The sequence below is a fragment of the Esox lucius genome, chromosome 4 (assembly GCF_011004845.1).
Source record: "Esox lucius isolate fEsoLuc1 chromosome 4, fEsoLuc1.pri, whole genome shotgun sequence".
Classification (NCBI taxonomy): domain Eukaryota; kingdom Metazoa; phylum Chordata; class Actinopteri; order Esociformes; family Esocidae; genus Esox; species Esox lucius.
Genome location: NC_047572.1, coordinates 21,960,872 through 21,978,732, shown reverse-complemented (window position 1 = coordinate 21,978,732; position 17,861 = coordinate 21,960,872). Strand labels below are relative to the sequence as shown.

Sequence of the window (17,861 nt, the reverse complement as noted above, 5' to 3'; positions counted from 1 at the left end):
GCGCAAACAGTTGGTCCTCTGCAATATACGTTACCACCTTCCTTGACAAGGTTCAACCCCTAGATATATACCATTATGTCTATGGTTCAACCGTTGAAGCTATAGAAATGTACCTATTGAATTGCGTCAACAGCATATCAAGTTAGCTTTACATGTTGAGTTTATGGAACATTCTTAAATGTTGCGATAGCATACCTAGATAATTCACTCATGAACAATATATTGATAACATCCAGGCCAAATTGGAAGGTTAAAATGACTAAATACCATATCTAATAGACTCCAGTCCAGTAGGGGCGGAAGTGGCCCTAATATTGCTTCCCATAAGGGGTTTAAATGCCAAGAAGAAGACGATCCACCATCTTTGTTTCCAGAACAAGCGGTCGAGTAGAGTTCGCCATTTTGAAAGACAGTACAGTTCGTGCGTTGTACACAAAGTACAGATCATAAAACTAAATATTCGTTTTCTGGGATACATCAATCGTTAGTTAAGGTGAGGAGATACATTAATGTTTAATATAAGGTGTCTATATACGTATTTTTTTTCTTTGCTTATCTAGCGTCCTATGTTTTCGCCTAGTACTATCACGTCGACGTTAGCTAGCTAGACGCGATGCTATCCATGAGAATGTTGTTTTGCTTTTGGGAAGGTATCTGTGTATTTTTCCATTAAATAACGAAATATCGGTTGGTGGCGTTATTGCGAAAATGTCCAAATGTATAAGACGTTTTCTGAATGAAGTCTATTTAGGTTTGCAAGTTACTATAATTTCACATGGGTGATATACTGTTACGTTCTCTCGACGTCTTGAGAGGACTAGGCACATTCGCATTCTAGAACGGCATAGAACAAAGGCACGGCCTTGGATCCGTGTCGCAGCCAAAGGAACAGACAAACCAGTTAAACTGTCGATTGTGTTGAACCATTTTTATCTAATGCCATGTTAGTAGTTATTGAGTACATTAACTGTGCGTAAGTAATGTTACTACTGTACAGTATGCAGTTTTTCTTTATTTCAAATTATATAATCAAATTATATAGATTTTCCAAATAGGTAAAAGTCAGAAAGATAACGTTACCAAATTGAATAGACATGTTGAAAACAAAAGGAAATATGGAAGTTATACGCATACATAAACATTTGCCTATAAATACGTGTTACAAATTTTTTTGGCTTCTAGCCATGTGGTTATATGTAAGCAATTGCCAATACGGGTACTGTAGGCTCGCAAAGGTGTTTGGTACAGTATTGCAAACAATAACGTTACGTTCAATGATAAGATGATATCGGCCCCTGAACAAGGTAGTTGGGTATATATTTGATTAAATAACTAAACGAATATTTCCCCCGAGCTGTAGTTGTAAATACGGCTCGGGCGCTGCCCGATCGTTGCTTCGTTAAAACATGACGTAACCGAATCCAATTGGTCAAACAAGCGGTTCATTTATCCTCTTGACTTTATTTCCTATATTTTTAAGCACAGCGATTATTTAATTGCTAGCTTACTTGTGCGCAGTTATATTAAAAATGTGCACTTGTTCTGTTTTGGTATAATTGTATGCATTTTTTTTTTAACGAAGAGCAAAACCTCGGGCAAAATAAACCGGATCTTTCAGCCTCAACCAAGGCTTCCTGAAACATTTCAGGCTGTGGCCGAACAACGGTTCATTATTAGCCCCTCATGCCAGACGGCTGCTTCTGCAGTCTTTGAATGGCAACAGTCATAGATAATAGAGCAGTGGATAGGTGGATGTGATGGAGGCCCTTTAAATTAGAATGGAACGTTATCTATGGTTACAGTATTCCTAAAGTTCTGTCGACACTAAACTAGTTTATTACAAATACGAAGCTTTGAAACAAAAGTACACAGCAGTGACATCTGCTGGTTAGAAATGCCTATTTTATTTTTTTCCTGATTTGTGTTGTCAAGGACTCAGTGGTGCAAATAAGTGTGTGGTGCTCTTTGACATAATGTCTTGATTCGTAATCGTCTCCCGTTTACAGCCGTTTAAGTGTGCAGTCATATTTTGGGTGATGAAGAAGTCTCGAAGCAAAGGGCATTGTTTGAGTATTTATTGTGTAATTGCCTAAGTCCCAGACCCACCGCCCTGGAAGCTTCTGATGTCATCGATTATGTGGTTATGCAAGTTCATATCTATCGTGGTATTAGTTGCAATTTTGTTTAACTCAGTATTTTAAAGGCAGTGTTTTTTGTTTTGTTTACAAAATCACTTTAAGACTGTTCTTTCCTACAGTGGCCAAATGGTTGGGTCTGGTCAAATGGCATCTGTCATGTGGTGTTGTCACTTCAAACCCGGCCTTAGTACGGTTGTGTTGAATCAGTAGTGCATTAAAAACCGAATGGTGTGTCAGGGTTGCTGTTTTGTCCCATCACTAATTATGTGCTAATTCATCCTTTATTGCAGATGCGGCAGTCAAAGCGAATGCGTTCTCCTGGTGTTTGGCTCAAGGAGTTCAGCTGGGAGGTGACTGTAGGGAACCGAAAGCGGCAGAAGCGAGATTCTCACAGTAGTGAACGGGAGAACAAATCTCGAAAGCGTCACCTGCACCACAAAGCATATGAGGGGTAAATAGCATTACAACAATGACCTAATTTTCCCCTCTGATCTCATCCCTTTCAATGTGGTGGCCAAACAGAACTGTGATGCCCCATGTATCCACAAGCAGCCCCTCTGTGTCTTCTGTACCTGATGTACCCTAGTATTTAAAGGCACTGCCAAATTGGCGTGTTGATTTTTAGTATTCTCAATGGGAGTCATGAGTTAAGTTGGCTGAGATGTCGTGTTCCGTTCCAGAAGTAGTCCATCATTAATCACAAACTAGAAATTGAGTAGAACTTCTAATGGGCTGACCGATTCCAGTTGGAAGGCCTCAGACCAAGAAGTATGAGATTGTTTCGTGTTCAATTTCCACAGATCAGTATGGCTGTGCCCATAGTTATGAGATTCAGGCTCAGTGATTCTGTCGTCTCTGTCAGTTTTACAGCCGATATTTCTTTAAAAAGTATAGCTTTTTGTAATGAAATAAATTTTTTCCACAATTTTAGATAAGCTTGCCCTAGGTAAATTCCACCCAGGGATGTAGTATACCTTCCGAGCCTACACCTCACAAAGCTACTGTTTGCGATGCAATATTCTCACGGCTGTTCTACTTATGGGAATGTAATTTTCCTTGAATAACAGAAGGGTGTATACTCACTGGTGTTTGTAAAAACAAAGAAATGCATTAGGTTGCTTGGGCCCAGCAAGTTAACACATGTCTGATGTTTTCACATCAACATTCATGTCGTGAGGACAAGTTATCATCTTACAAATAACGACTGAAATCCAAGCGCAAAACATATTTCAGGTCCACATATCATTTCATGTGCTAGTCTATTTTGGGAAAATCTGCCTCGCTCCCTGCTCTTGACATAGATCGACACCAGTGGTGTAAACGATACACGATATTGGGGTCGTTAACATTTAGAAACAAACCGTTTTACATTTTATTAAACATTGAATTTAAAATGGAGTTAATGGGCATACCTTGCAACTGTCACAAAACTGTTTAACCTAACTGCAACCCTGTTTCCAAAATGTTGGGACACTGCGTAAAATGCAGATGAACACAATGCATTGTTGTGCATATCATGTAAACCCTATATTCAATAGAAAATGGAGACAACATTAAATGTTGAGACTGAAACATTTGACTGTTTTAAAAAGATATATGTGCCCTCTTTGAATTTGATGCAAGTAGCATGTTTCAAAAAAGTTGGGCCAGTGGCAACAAAAGACTGGAAAAGTTGTGTAATGCAACAAACTCATCTTAACCTGGTGTAATATTACACAAATAAGTCGATTGGCAACAGGTCAGTAACCTGATTGGGTATTAAAAGATCATTCCTGAGAGGATGTGTCTGTCAGAAGTGAGGATGGAGAGGGGTTCACCAGTCTGTGAAAGACTGCGTGGGTAGTACGCTAGCTTAGAGAAGGCATAGATTTACCACAGTCAACTTCTCCCTAACCCAAATACTGTAGTGTAACAATTTATTTTCTTCTCAATGTCAAATTGCTAATATTTTTGGGATCACATCATCTAAGGTACATATTATTATTATTATTATTATTATTATTATTATTAAAAGATTCACAGAGTCTGGAGAAATCTCTGTATGCAAGGTTCAAGGCAGAAAATCTGTATTGGATCTTGGTTATGACAAAGGAGTCCCCGAATTGTTGAGCAGCTGAAATCCTATATCGAGCAAGAATGGGAAAACATTTCACTTTCAAAACTCCTCAGTTCCCAAACGCTTACAGAGTATTGTTAAAAGATGAGGGTTATGAAACACAGTGGTAACCCTCATCTTAAAAAAAATGTTCTTCCTGGCATCAAATTCAAAACGGGCATGCATTTTTCCAAAAGCAATAACATTTCTCAGTTTCAACATTTGTTATGTTGTCTTAGTACTATTTTCAATTAAATATAGAGAAATGATTTGAACATCATTGCGTGACCTTTTTATTAGCATTTTACGCAGTATCCCAACTTTTTTGGGAAATGGGGTGGTAGATGGGTTATAAAAGCATGGGGAAAGTTGTGTGGTTTCAAATAAAACCAGCGTAAGATACATTTTACGCTAGACTTAGCGAAGGCATAGATTTACCACAGTCAACTTCTCACCAACACCTAATTGACTTCGCCATCAACTAATTCAGGTTGATGGCAAAAGCCATCAACCTCATCACTCTCCTGCTGATGTGTAATGGCGGCAATGTGATCCATTTACCTTTTCTTAAGGTACAAAAGCTACAGTGCTGTTTAAAGACAGAGAAAATGCCCATTTGTTGGATTATTTTACGGCCCTTTTTGTTGTTTTCGTTGCAGTTTTGTGAAGGGATGTCACTTAATTGGACAATATGTCACTTTGGTTTATTACTGTAGGGTGAAACCATTTCCGGTCTTTCACCTGTGGCCATCTCTTGACTTTATGTCCAATTGAGGTTTATGGTGGAAGTTTCCAGAGAAGAAGGGATGGGCAACTAATAATAAGTCCACTATAAATGCTGACCTTTTCTTGGAAGTGACCTGACACCACAAGGCAGGGATTCATCCTAGAGGTTCGACTCTGTGGGGCCAAGGCTCAGTTCACATTCCTCATAGGGTCCACTCAAGGACTCAAGGCATTCCTCACAGCTCCAGATCAATATCTGTTGTAGCGGGCACCTCTCCTCTCAAATGTGTGTGGTGATGGTGTTGGGGGGGGAGGGGTGTCATGCTTAAGAGCGCACATGCATTCAAACTGTCTGATCATACAATAGATTTGAAATGTTGCTGAAAGATCTGAGATCTGTGTAGTGTTGTCTTTGACAGTTTGTTGCATCAGTTTACCTCCGACACTAAGAATCCTCTCTGCTTCGTTGCCAGACTCTGGCCTCTCACTACAAGAACCTGCAATGAAGTCTCACCCTGTAGTTGTAAATCAGCTTGTTACTAATTACAAATGTTATATTAAGCCTCTTGGGGTAGGGTGTCAGTGAAGACCTGCGTCCTGGCTGTAGCAACCAAGCAGTGGTGAAGTAGGCGGGAAAGGAGCCAGTCACCAAGCAGGGGTGTCTTTAGACGGTCGTCTCTGAGCTGTGTCGTGTCTTTAAACTGTGTTGTTGTTTCTACCTTTCCAGGCGTTACCTGGAGACCCAGAGCCTCAACCACCAAAGGCTAGAGTCTAAGGACAGGAGGCCCAGAGAAGCCAGTCTGGAGATGGGCCATGATGAGGACTGCCGGGGCGCCGCCTCCAGAGACAGAGACCGGGACGAGGAGTGGCACCACTACAGCAAGTCGTCCGGGCGGAGCGGCAAAAGCGGTCGCAGCCGACGCAGTAGCCTCCGAGGGCGGAGACCGAGCGCTTCTCGTCAGCGTTCCTCGTACTCGGTATGGGCACAGCTTACTCTTTCCTTTTTCCTGTCCAGCGCCCTAGGTGGTTATTAGTGTTGTTAGCTTTCTGTGTGTCGATCAGTCTCCTTACACACCACACCCACAGTAACACACACAGCCGATGGGTTGCACTCACGGATCCAGAGTTAGTACCAACATTCACTGAAGGCCGTCTAGGCATAACTGTAGCAGATCAGGGGCAAACAACTATACCAGGATTTCATAGGAACACGCATGGGAAGTTTTTTCATCCGCAGAGCCAAGAACTGTTACTCAAAGACTTAAGATAACACACTAGCCTGTACATTGTACTACATTGTATTGGTTTTTATCATTTTTTTGTGCAGTTTACTTTGAGAGTTTCTCACATGAACATTCTTGTTGCCGTGTCTCTCTTCTGTAACACCCACTGTGCGGTGGCGTCCCCCTATGCCTTTCTCTGGTGGGGCTGAATTTGCATACGCTGCTGCCGCTGTGGTCTGCCGGCGCTGCCTGGTTCCCACCCACTCTGAATGGGCCGGTCCACCCGAATCTCCCCCCCGCGTCCGAATCCCCCCCTACGCCCGCTGAATGAATGAATGGCGCGTTCCATCCCGTTGTGGTGGCCTGATGTTCTCTGGCTCGCTGGTGGTTGATGGTTGATGATGATGGTGATGATGGTGGTGGTGGTCGATGGGACAACAGAGGAGCCGTCATCGCAGGAGCAGGAAAAGATCCAGGAGTGTTGAGGATGATGACGAGGGCCACCTGATCTATCACAGGGGAGACATGCTGAGAGACAGATGTATAGAATATATCCATATTTTTTTTTCTCTGTCAACTCTGTTGCTTTTTGTTTTTTTTGATATGGTGTACAGTTGCAAAATACTATTCTAATTGTAGTCTCTTGTATTCGGGCGGGCAGAGTTTATCACTGTATTGCTAAATGTTGACTGTTAGTACACCTTGTTACATAACATCCTTCTTAGTGTGATGTGTGTACTGTGTATTTTGTTCTGTTGGCTTGGTGCCCTATTCTTTTATAGTGTCACAGTATAATGCTAAAACCATTAACAAAGCAGCTTAGGCAGTCAGTGCTAGCGGCAGCCATTTTGTGGCAGATCAGGTGTGATGGTGGTGGTGGCCAGTCGTCACTACTCTGGTTCTAACAAATGGTCTTCATTTCCTCTAGATGAGATAGTGTCCTCTCTAGGAGAAGGAGCTTTTGGGAAAGTCGTGGAATGCATCGATCACACAAAGTAAGTCCCTGATTTGAAACATTGTGTTGTCATGGTGACTGTGCGTACCACCCCCCCCCCCACACCTCCCCTAATTGTTTCCGATGTGTGTCTTTCCTGTGAAGTGACACTCGCGTAGCACTGAAGATAATTAAAAACATTGATCGCTACCGCGAGGCGGCCATGGCTGAGGTGGAGGTCCTGGAGCAGATGAACTCCCTGGACTTTGACCGCAAATAGTAAGTCACACAACCGCTTAGAACAATGCCCACGTTCATTAGGAATCACCTAGGGCCTTCAGTTACCTGGCTGATAAGCGGTCAACCAGTAGCTGCTGGCTCTCTGCCTAGCTTCTGCTTTAATTACGGGATGTCACTTGGAACATCTTCTGTATCAGACTAGATGGATGTGTTATGTCTCTGAGTAAAGCTGTCTGCTGAACTATTCCAATGTAAATCCCTGTGTGTGTCTCTCCCTCCAGTGCGTGTGTGAGGATGCTGGATTGGTTTGACCATCATGGTCACGTCTGTATCTCGTTCGAGTTGTTGGGGCTCAGCACCTATGATTTCCTGAAGGAGAACAGCTTCCAGCCGTTCCCAATAGAACACATCAGAATCATGGCCTACCAGATCATCAAAGCTGTACGATGTGAGTAGGAACCAGGGACTTGCATATAAGAATAGTATTGGGGAACCTGTTAATAGTGCAACCACCCGGGCCCAAACGATTAAAATGCTGAAGCATCCTGCCTGAGTGTTTCTTTAAAGGAATATTTCCTTTTTTTTGCATGTCAGACCTTGTTTTCCATTTAGTGTTGATGCAGTACCCAGACAGTTGTTTAGGTTGCCGTTGCATTTCTGAGGCTTGTTTTTGCTCTCTAGTTTCGTGCATGTGCCATAAACCACCATTGCCAGACATGACAAAAATGCTTCAAAATGTCCCCACAATGAACTAGGCAACCATCTCCTGTCTTTAAGTTGTATGGAGGCATTTAAATGCAGAAACATTTCACTTCTCCCCCCCTGTTACAATCAATCAGGAACTTTTAGCTCTCTGACTTCCTGCTTTGCCCTTGTCTTGGGAGTCATTTCTAAATCGGTGCATCGCTAGTCTCGTGATGCCGCTTACACCTCCAAGATATCCCGGTTCTCAAGGCTAGCGTTGTTGACGTCACTGTCCAGTGCTACCATGTTTAATTGGCCTTTCGGAATGAGCAAACATGCGGGTTGGAGGTGATCCGTGCGTGCTTCTGAACTCTGGATCCTCCCTCTGGCATGCTAAAGATGCCGTCAGGTTTCACAGCCAATAGTTTGAGTCTTTTAGGGTGGCACTGTCTCTGTGACTATTTTCAATGTTGCCCGTGTTGAGTTTTCTATTTGCTGTGTTTATTTTTTCAGTCATGCATAAGAACAAGCTGACCCACACTGACCTGAAGCCAGAGAACATCCTGTTCGTGGACTCTGAATATGACATTGAGTACAACTGCAAAATGGTACGTGTTTGTTACCCAACCACTTTCCCATGTGTGTTGAATCCCGTCATCTCTGTAGTTCGGTGGTGTGTAAGTGTTGTTTTAGTGAATATTTATCATGAACCACGTTCACCCTACAGAAGCGTGACGAGAGGACCCTGAAGAAACCGGATGTGAAGGTGGTTGACTTTGGCAATTCCACATACGAGCATGACCACCACACTTCGGTGGTGTCCACTCGGCACTACCGCGCTCCAGAGGTCATTCTGGGTGAGTCAAACTGGACCACTCTACTGGTAGCCACGGCATAAAGCCACTTACACAAACACATTTGCATAGGGTATATTTTCAAAAACCAGCTGCAGAATGCTTCCACACCGCTGACCTCGTTTCAGCATAGTGATTACATCACCTTTATAAAGGTTGTGCATGTTAACATTCAGACACTAACCGCTCTCTGATGGTTGTCTACAATATTGCTGTGTGATGTCAAGTTGAGAAGGGGTATCCAGACCCCACACTTCAGAACCGTTTGCCTTTCAGCCCGGGGCCACACTGCCCACTGAGCCAGAAACGTCTTTGCTCATGTTTGCGTTCCAGTTTAACGTGCCTGTTCTAAGTCAACCATTGTCAACCTTTGAAAACCATGGAACACTGAAAGCAGAAAGGCTGTGCTATTTCTAATCAGGTTTATAGGTCATTTAGTTTAACATTCAGGGTCCTGTTGGCCATCTTTCCAACAGTCAGCATGTGAGATGTACAACATGTTAGAGACTAGGACAGACTGACACTAGAATATGCTTGTTATTCACTGCTATAGCCATCCATGTGTTCATGTTAATCACTCGCCCTATTCTTTGATAAGGTGTTGACATCTGACAGCGGGATTTGTGTGCAACACTAGAATATGGCACTTGTTTGTGAATGTAATTTTTTTTACTGATGCCTTTGTACTCTGTGTAGATCTGGGCTGGGGCCATGCCTGTGATGTGTGGAGTCTGGGCTGTATTCTCATAGAGTACTATCTGGGATCAACACTCTTCCAGGTGGGGGACTATTCACTGTTTGTCTGACACCAGTGTTTTGCATTAACCTCCAGTACCTCATGGACTGGTGCTCCGACAAGGGGATGACAGGTTGACATTGAAGTGTGCCGCCGTTTACAAGGTTGAAGTAGACTAACCTCCGGGTTTGCGTTCTCTCCTCCAGACCCATGACAGTAAAGAGCACCTGGCAATGATGGAGAGGGTCCTGGGTCCCATACCTGTACACCTCCTGCAGAAAACCAGGAAGAGGCGGTACGTCCATCGCTACAAGCTGGACTGGGATGAACACAGCTCTTCTGGGAGATACGTGAAAAAACACTGCAAACCACTCAAGGTAAGGAAGGCTTTTAGTAATTCGGGTCTCGTTTGTATTTCAGGTCATATTAGGCGGTCTGTATCAGAGTTGATGTGTATTGATGTCAGTGAGTGTGATTCCCCTCACCTATTTCCTCTCAGCAATATATGGTGGCTCAGAGCGAAGACCACGAGCAGCTGTTTGACCTGATCCAAAAGATGCTGGAGTATGACCCGGCTAAACGCCTCTCCCTGGACCAGGCTCTCAGACACCCGTTCTTCAACTGCTTACGCAAGGCCAAAAGGAGCTGACTGATCTCCCCGGGCTGAACCTGCATGTCACCGTGACCACCGTTGCTTGGAGAAAACCAATGACCATCACCATGACAACGATGATTGACGATCACTGTGGCTCGGACTCTCCGAGAGAGATTGTGTACCTCTGACTGTATCAGTCTGCCCACGTGGCTTTATAGTCCATTGCTGTAATGTTAGTTGTTAATTTATTTAGTGTCAAAGTAGCTACCTTGTCTATTTTGATGGATACGATGCTTTATAATGACTGTAATGTATTTTCTTTTTTGTTCAAGTCCCTTTTCAGTATGACTGGGTTTGTAACTTTTGGAATATTGATCTGTGTAAAATTCTCAATAAAAGATGTCTAATCTATGTGAGTGTGTTGGTGTTTGAATTCAAACGTTCCTGGTAAACAGGTTTGCAGATCTCTTGCATGCATAATGGGTTTATTCATTGCATTTTGATGAGCGTTTTTGCCCCTCGACTAAGCGAGGCCATGAGTGGTTAGAACCTATCAAAAAAAATGCAGTTACTGCATTTTTAAATTTGAAGGTAGTTACTGCAGCTGCTGTTTGAGAGCTGACTTACCGCACCTATGATGAGCGGTAGATGGCAGTATGAGCTTCTAACCCAGTTTTTGGCTGTTGCGTAATCCTCGTCAGCCTTACAAAGCTCAACACGTTACTGGATCCAGCTTGTCATGTTAATACCCTTTCTCTTAACTGGTTTAAATAGCTGGACTTGAACCTTTTGTGAGAAAAATAAAAGAGAACGTAGTCGAATTTATTTCGGGAGATATTTGAAAATCGATTTTATTTTAGTTGTTTATAGAATATCGTTTCCAAGCTGAATTGCACGTCTACATCATAAGGCGACCGTGGAAGGAAATGAGTGTAGTCAAAGCTTAGGCACTGTGTGACGGTGCTAGGTTAATGAGACTAATGTATTTCTAATGAGAAAATAATCAACCGCTTCGTCCCTCGTCAACGAAAGGTTCCCATTAACGCTGAAAGACACCGTTAAGCGAAATAGTGTGATTCGGTTGCATAGATGGAATAATGAATTATTTTCCCACGTCAAGTGGTTTAAACAGAAAACTTCGTTATCATGGATGGTCTGCCTTACATGATAATCTATCCATGCACCGTCTATGAATTACAGAGTGGATAAATTTATTCTGCCCATCCGTTTCACACAAATTGTGAAAATGCTGATTTTGTTTATACTAATAATTCCAGCTTTATTTGAGTGGAAAAATATTATTCCGGAAATTGACGACTTTGCAAATCCGATTTTTCAACGTCTCATTATGCTGGAGCTGCCCACGTGCACACACGTTAATTAAATCTGTTTTTATTTGAGCATAAACATTAAAACATAAATCACGATCCCTTAAATATGATTAAACAGATTTCTGCGGTCAATTATGATATACTCAAACGTGTGCCTTTAATTATGTATTCTATACGAAATTGAATGAATCTGTCAGAACTGTCAAGGTGAGGAAGCTGGTTGAGGAACTGAATTGGAAAACTGTATATACTGTAGATTTGTCCATGCATGTTATGGAGCAAGACCGTCTACCATGATGACATTCAACAGCAGCATGTCACTGAACTAGGCATATTGGATCATATTGATACTAACTTGGACAACTTGAAGTGTAGAGCAAGTAGCCTCACCTACAACAGTTAATAGAATTTGGATACTTAAAATGCGAGTTCATCCTGAGATTAAAAAGCCAGTGTGTTTTTGTCAGGCTGTGACGCTTGGTGTGATTTCAACAAAAAATAGATGACCAGATTATGACTGCAAGGCCAACTAAATCTTGATAGTTGAAATCGAAAAAAACTTTAGAAAGTGGTCACCTTAAACTTTAATTTTATGATAACTGCGTGACATTGAACGATTAATGTCACATGAGTTACAGGCTATTTGCCTTGACCACTCAAACTGAAATCTACCTCTGTACTGTCAGTGGGCGTGGCGTAGCGATTAACCGGAGCAAGGAGTCTGTGTAGCCAGGCAACTAGGTTACATAGCGTAGTCTGCACATTCAAAGCCATATAGCGTCGACTGAAGTTGTCAATCTCCAAACATCTGCATATCTCTTCCCACGTGGTCCACGGTGCAGGAGCGCATTTTTAGAAAGAGGACATTTTACTGTTTCTGTATTGCCTGATTCCCCATCTTATCCATTCTCTCTAACGGAGAAACATTCTGGTCTTGAGGACGCGACTTATTTCTCCATTGCTCATCCTGATTGTTCCCATCTGGGTATCCGATACAAGCAGCGCGCAACGCGCTCGACGTTTCAGCCTCTTGTTCCACCGCTAATTTAGGACACAGTTTGAACCCCTTTCGGTGTTGGGGTGAGTTTAATGTCTATCAGCCCACTACGAAGTCTGTCAGTTTAGTAACTTAATTCGCAAATTTAATTGCTCGATAAATTAATCTACACCATTTTTTTCTAACTGGGATTTAAAGTTATGTCTTCAACTGGAGATAAGCCTAACGGGGAGAGCAAGGCAGCGCTCCGTCCATGTGCGCCCCGGTCCATTCTCCTGCGTTGTCTGGTAGGGTTCCCTACCGTGGTGTGTTTCATGTTATCGGTGAGCTCCATAGCCGTCAGCCTGCTCATGAGCTTCAAGACTTACCAACTGGAGAACCGACTGCATGCGCTGGAGATGGAGAAAAATACAGTGTTCAACCCGCCTGAGAGCGCTTTCATGCGCGAGGATGGGACTGTAGTACCAGCGCTGAGGAGTTCTTTTGAGACGCTTCTACAAGAGGTAGGCTATACAGTAAATACCGTCATTGCTGGGCAAACAGAATGTAACAGTGAACATTTTAAAGGGATTTCCCATAGATGTTGATTAATCCGCTTCCTGTTTAGTTCTTTATTAAATTTAAACAGAGTAAAAGTCGTGCGTAATGTTGCGCGTAATAAAAAAAACACAACTGATATCTGAAGATGTTGACCCCTCAAACGTCTGACAGCAATGATCAAGTGATGTCAATCTTGCAGATACCCGGAGTACTGTTTGCCTGTGTGCTATGACAGTATTCCGCTATATTTCGTTGAAAGTCTGGTAGCTTTTTCAGTCTATTAATTACCTAGACTGTTAAAACAGTAGTTCGCCTATGTACTATTATTATGTGAATTTCCCGAGGTGCTACATGATATGTTTCATTTATTGCCTATATAATTTAATGGCCTCTTATGAGTCATAAGGGATTATTCTTGGTTATGATTCTCCACCTTACTACCTGTTCTCAACCCGCATTGTTTACAAGTGTGTCTCATTGCAAATCACATGCTTTACAAAGTCCAATTAATGAAACAATTTGGGAGACTGTGTTGAGTCAAACCAACAGGAATGTGAATTAATCCTCAGCAGGTTAGTCCTAAAAGTCTCCTCATTGGCCTCGGTTTTTCCTTATAACTTTGATACATGGGTGTTTATTTATTAAGATAGGATTTATTTTTAATGCAGAATGCATGGTTATTATATCTCCACATTCATGCCAACGTTTGAATTGTTTCACAGCCTCGTTAAGACTATTTTGACGCCACCACTCTTACCGTCTCCATCTCTGACTGTTCTCTCCATCTCTGCACGTCTCTTTCTTTCTCTATCTACAGCGACTGAGTCAAGTGATACCAAAGCTGCGCACGGCCAGGGATATCAACCAAGATTGTACTTGCCCACCAGGTACATAATATCTCATATTGGCTCATGGTTGTTCTCAATGCTTTCATGCACGGAATACATCACAAATATGCCACATTCACCTACATGCTCACAGTCACTGGACTCTTTTACACAAGTGTTAGTAAATGCATTTTTGGCCACATGTTAAATGTGCCATTTGTGCCATTTGATAACCCGTCCATAATGACATTTGCTGAAAGGATGCCCAGTGTGAACTCTGTGGAACGCTGCCTTTTGTATAAGATTAGTGTTCCTAAGCCCGTAGAGCCGAACTCTGAGAGGGGGACGGTGTGATAAATCCCCAGAGATGGGTCCGTGTCTGGGATGGCCATGCCAAGATGAACCCTGTTGCTTTGGTGCCAGTGGACCTGCTAACATTAATAGACGTTCCAGGCATGTGCCAAGTATGGCCACGTTTTGCGGGGTGTGCTTTACACAGCCTTGTGATAGTCTGGAGGGTGAACAAATACTGTGATGCCAACACACATGCACACACGCCAACAGACACACCTACAGGAAAACACACACAGATAAGCACAAGCATACAGAGAAACACACACAAACTCAACCAGTTGTCAGCTGGTCGTATGTTTCTCTAGTGGTGGTTTGTCAGGAATGCTGGCCTGGTACTCTGTTTCCAGAGATATACTTCCTCTACTGGAGGACCTGCTGCCCAGTTTGATAGTGTGAACATAAGTGTGTCAGACTTTTGTTGCCTTGAAGATGTTATTGTTACTTATCTTATCATCGACACAAGAGCTTTTCCGCCTCTTCACCTGTGAAGTACAGCTGAATTGTATTCACCATGAAAGCAAAGGCTCCTGGCTTACAGCCTGGGAGTGGAAGTGTGCAATGATTTCTATTTTCCTCGGGGGAAAAACAAAATATTACAAATATAAAAACATTGATTAATTCACACCAAAGGCATGATTTCGGAAATGTATTCCCAAATATTCTCACCTTAAATAAAAAGATGTGATTGTCTAGATTTCTCATATTATTTTGGATTTTGTGTTGTGGTCATTTTGCAATGTCACAAAATGTTGCGGTAATTAAGCTTCAACCCCCTCCAACAAATAGTGTAGGGGTGTCCATGTGAATGAAGGAATGTTCACGCTTGTTTATTTTCTATTAGCATTCTTTGATTGTAGTGCTTTTCTATCACATGTGGCCGGCTGAGTTGGGCCTCTCCTCCCTGTGGCCGGCTGAGTTGGGCCTCTTCTCCCTGTGGCTGGCTGAGTTCGGCCTCTTCTCCCTGTGGCCGGCTGAGTTGGGCCTCTTCTCCCTGTGGCCGGCTGAGTTGGGCATCTTCTCCCTGTGGCCGGCTGAGTTGGGCCTCTTCTCCCTGTGGCCGGTTGAGTTGGGCCTCTTCTCCCTGTGGCCGGCTGAGTTGGGCCTCTTCTCCCTGTGGCCGGCAGAGTTGGGCCTCTTCTCCCTGTGGCCGGCTGAGTTGGGCCTCTTCTCCCTGTGGCCGGCTGAGTTGGGCCTCTTCTCCCTGTGGCCGGCTGAGTTGGGCCTCTTCTCCCTGTGGCCGGCTGAGTTGGGCCTCTTCTCCCTGTGGCCGGCTGAGTTGGGCCTCTTCTCCCTGTGGCCGGCTGAGTTGGGCCTCTTCTCCCTGTGGCCGGCTGAGTTGGGCCTCTTCTCCCTGTGGCCGGCTGAGTTGGGCCTCTTCTCCCTGTGGCCGGTTGAGTTGGGCCTCTTCTCCCTGTGGCCGGCTGAGTTGGGCCTCTTCTCCCTGTGGCCGGCTGAGTTGGGCATCTTCTCCCTGTGGCCGGCTGAGTTGGGCCTCTTCTCCCTGTGGCCGGCTGAGTTGGGCCTCTTCTCCCTGTGGCCGGCAGAGTTGGGCCTCTTCTCCCTGTGGCCGGCTGAGTTGGGCCTCTTCTCCCTGTGGCCGGCTGAGTTGGGCCTCTTCTCCCTGTGGCCGGCTGAGTTGGGCCTCTTCTCCCTGTGGCCGGCTGAGTTGGGCCTCTTCTCCCTGTGGCCGGTTGAGTTGGGCCTCTTCTCCCTGTGGCCGGCTGAGTTGGGCCTCTTCTCCCTGTGGCCGGTTGAGTTGGGCCTCTTCTCCCTGTGGCCGGCTGAGTTGGGCCTCTTCTCCCTGTGGCCGGCAGAGTTGGGCCTCTTCTCCCTGTGGCCGGCTGAGTTGGGCCTCTTCTCCCTGTGGCCGGCTGAGTTGGGCCTCTTCTCCCTGTGGCCGGCTGAGTTGGGCCTCTTCTCCCTGTGGCCGGCTGAGTTGGGCCTCTTCTCCCTGTGGCCGGCTGAGTTGGGCCTCTTCTCCCTGTGGTCAGTGTCGTATTTGCTCGGGAACAGGGGAACCTGTTCATATGCCAACATTTCTAGAATATTTTTATGTGATTCCAGGTTTACTTATGACTCTGCCATAATTCTTCCCTGGCCAATCAAGTCATTGTCGGTTTTTGCGGAAAGCCTGTTCAGTATGTAATCAATTAGCAGACAAAGAAGCAGAACATCGTTTGATACATGTGTTTGTACTATTTCACTCTTCTCATGAATCATCTTAATTACTATACAACGTGGAGCATAATTATTGACAGTTGTAGTGACCTGGTCTTTGGAAAGTAATGAGCTTTGAAACAGCCAGTTCCATCCTTGTAGTGGTTACTCATAGTTTAATTAGGTCAATATCGAGCATAATCAAATGTTTCATTTTATTTCACAGCTAGTTTTACCAAAGGACTGCATAATCGTTGTGGATTCACTAGTTACTCTGGTTTTGCCATATAATGTAACCACAGCTATTCTGAAGTCTATTTAAAGATCCTTTTTTTTTAACTACTCCAAAAACAATGTGTTTGTAAATTCTTGCGCTAAATGCAAGTCTTAAGTGCAACCAAAAAGCCTGTGGGCACTTTTTTTCTGAATCTGTTATTCATTCAGCTGAAGTGTTTATTCCAGAAGAGTGTTTGTCAGCCAATTAGCGGAGGTTTGTTGATTCCATGAAATTAGCACAATGTTGGTTGAGTTAGGTGCTATCCGCATACTAAGTCTGCTCACACAGAGACCACACAAGTATACTGTATGTTGAACATATACCTGTTTGTCACAGTGTTTTTGCATGCCAGCAAACTGTACACAGGTTTGTAAGAACCAGGACTTTTAACTGTCCTCACTGTTAATGTTGGTCTTAATGTTGGAGTTAGGATTTAATCTAAAGGTGTGATTAAGAGTTAGGGGGTAGGGAAAATAGGTTTTTGATTTGGAATACATATTTCTCTCCAAAAAGCGAGTAGTGAAATAGACATGCGTGTGTCTGTGTGAGTCTGTATGTGTTTATATCTGAGCGTGAGTATGTGTGACATTTTGTGTGTGTCCCTGGGTCTTTGAGGGGCCGACAGGCTGCTCTCGCTCCCCGCATGGCTCTGTAAGCCGAGCCCCTCTCCGTTAAGCGCCCACGCTACCCACCTGAAACCTAATGCTCTGTCAGACCGGGGCACAGGCTGAGGCATTTCTCTGTGTGCCTCTGCTGACAAGCTGCTTAAGTGTCCGACCCTCATATTACGCTCAAACCGTCTTGGTTATCGCTGCAGCCTTGTGTCGCTGATTGGCTGGAGTCTGGGCCATGTTCACATGTAGCCAAACAGTCCATGGTTTTCAAATGGCAGGCGTATATGAGTCAATGTAACATATAGGTAGCAAGGTACTGCTTCTCAGGTCATGGTCAGCCTTGTGCTGCTGAGGAGGAGCTGCACCCATTGCTTAAGGAGAAAGTCATGTTTCTACCGTTTTCTGATTATTCATTTGATTTGAGTTCTCAAACGCAGTAATTGAAAATGCATGTGTGTGTGTTTTGTGTTAGAGATACAGTAGAGTTCTAGAGAAGACGGTTGGGACCAGGCTACATAGACCCAGAATCAGAAAGCCCA

At 43.9% G+C, this 17,861-nt stretch overlaps 2 protein-coding genes across 10 annotated transcripts in view; both read left to right on the top strand.

Moving 5' to 3' along the window:
• The first annotated feature begins 351 nt into the window (after window positions 1–351).
• clk4a (CDC-like kinase 4a) lies at window positions 352–10,636 on the top strand. Of its 2 annotated transcripts, XM_010896793.3 has the most exons (12): window positions 352–493; window positions 2,429–2,589; window positions 5,687–5,936; window positions 6,624–6,723; window positions 7,111–7,177; window positions 7,282–7,395; window positions 7,638–7,804; window positions 8,554–8,648; window positions 8,768–8,897; window positions 9,591–9,673; window positions 9,837–10,007; window positions 10,130–10,636. In XM_010896793.3, exons 2-12 carry the CDS (start codon window positions 2,429–2,431, stop codon window positions 10,277–10,279), a joined length of 1,488 nt encoding a protein of 495 aa, XP_010895095.2. In that variant the 5' UTR covers window positions 352–493; the 3' UTR covers window positions 10,280–10,636. The 2 variants fall into 2 exon arrangements, with proteins under 2 accessions (XP_010895095.2, XP_019901687.1); XM_020046128.2 differs by lacking the exons at window positions 352–493; window positions 2,429–2,589; window positions 6,624–6,723 and having other exon boundaries at window positions 5,848–5,936.
• A 1,650-nt stretch (window positions 10,637–12,286) lies between these two features.
• Window positions 12,287–17,861, top strand: part of si:dkeyp-44a8.4 (collagen alpha-1(XXIII) chain) — a 134,159-nt gene continuing 128,584 nt past the window's right edge. For 7 of the 8 annotated variants that reach the window (XR_002196720.2, XM_020046140.2, XM_034291626.1 and 4 more), the window contains exons 1-2: window positions 12,287–13,056; window positions 13,911–13,980. Coding sequence is in view for 7 of the 8 variants with exons in the window: in XM_020046140.2 (XP_019901699.2) it covers window positions 12,754–13,056; window positions 13,911–13,980 (373 nt within the window). In the remaining variant the exon portion in view is untranslated. The remainder of the gene's footprint in view (window positions 13,057–13,910; window positions 13,981–17,861) is intronic. The other variant, XM_034291625.1, reaches the window with a different exon arrangement.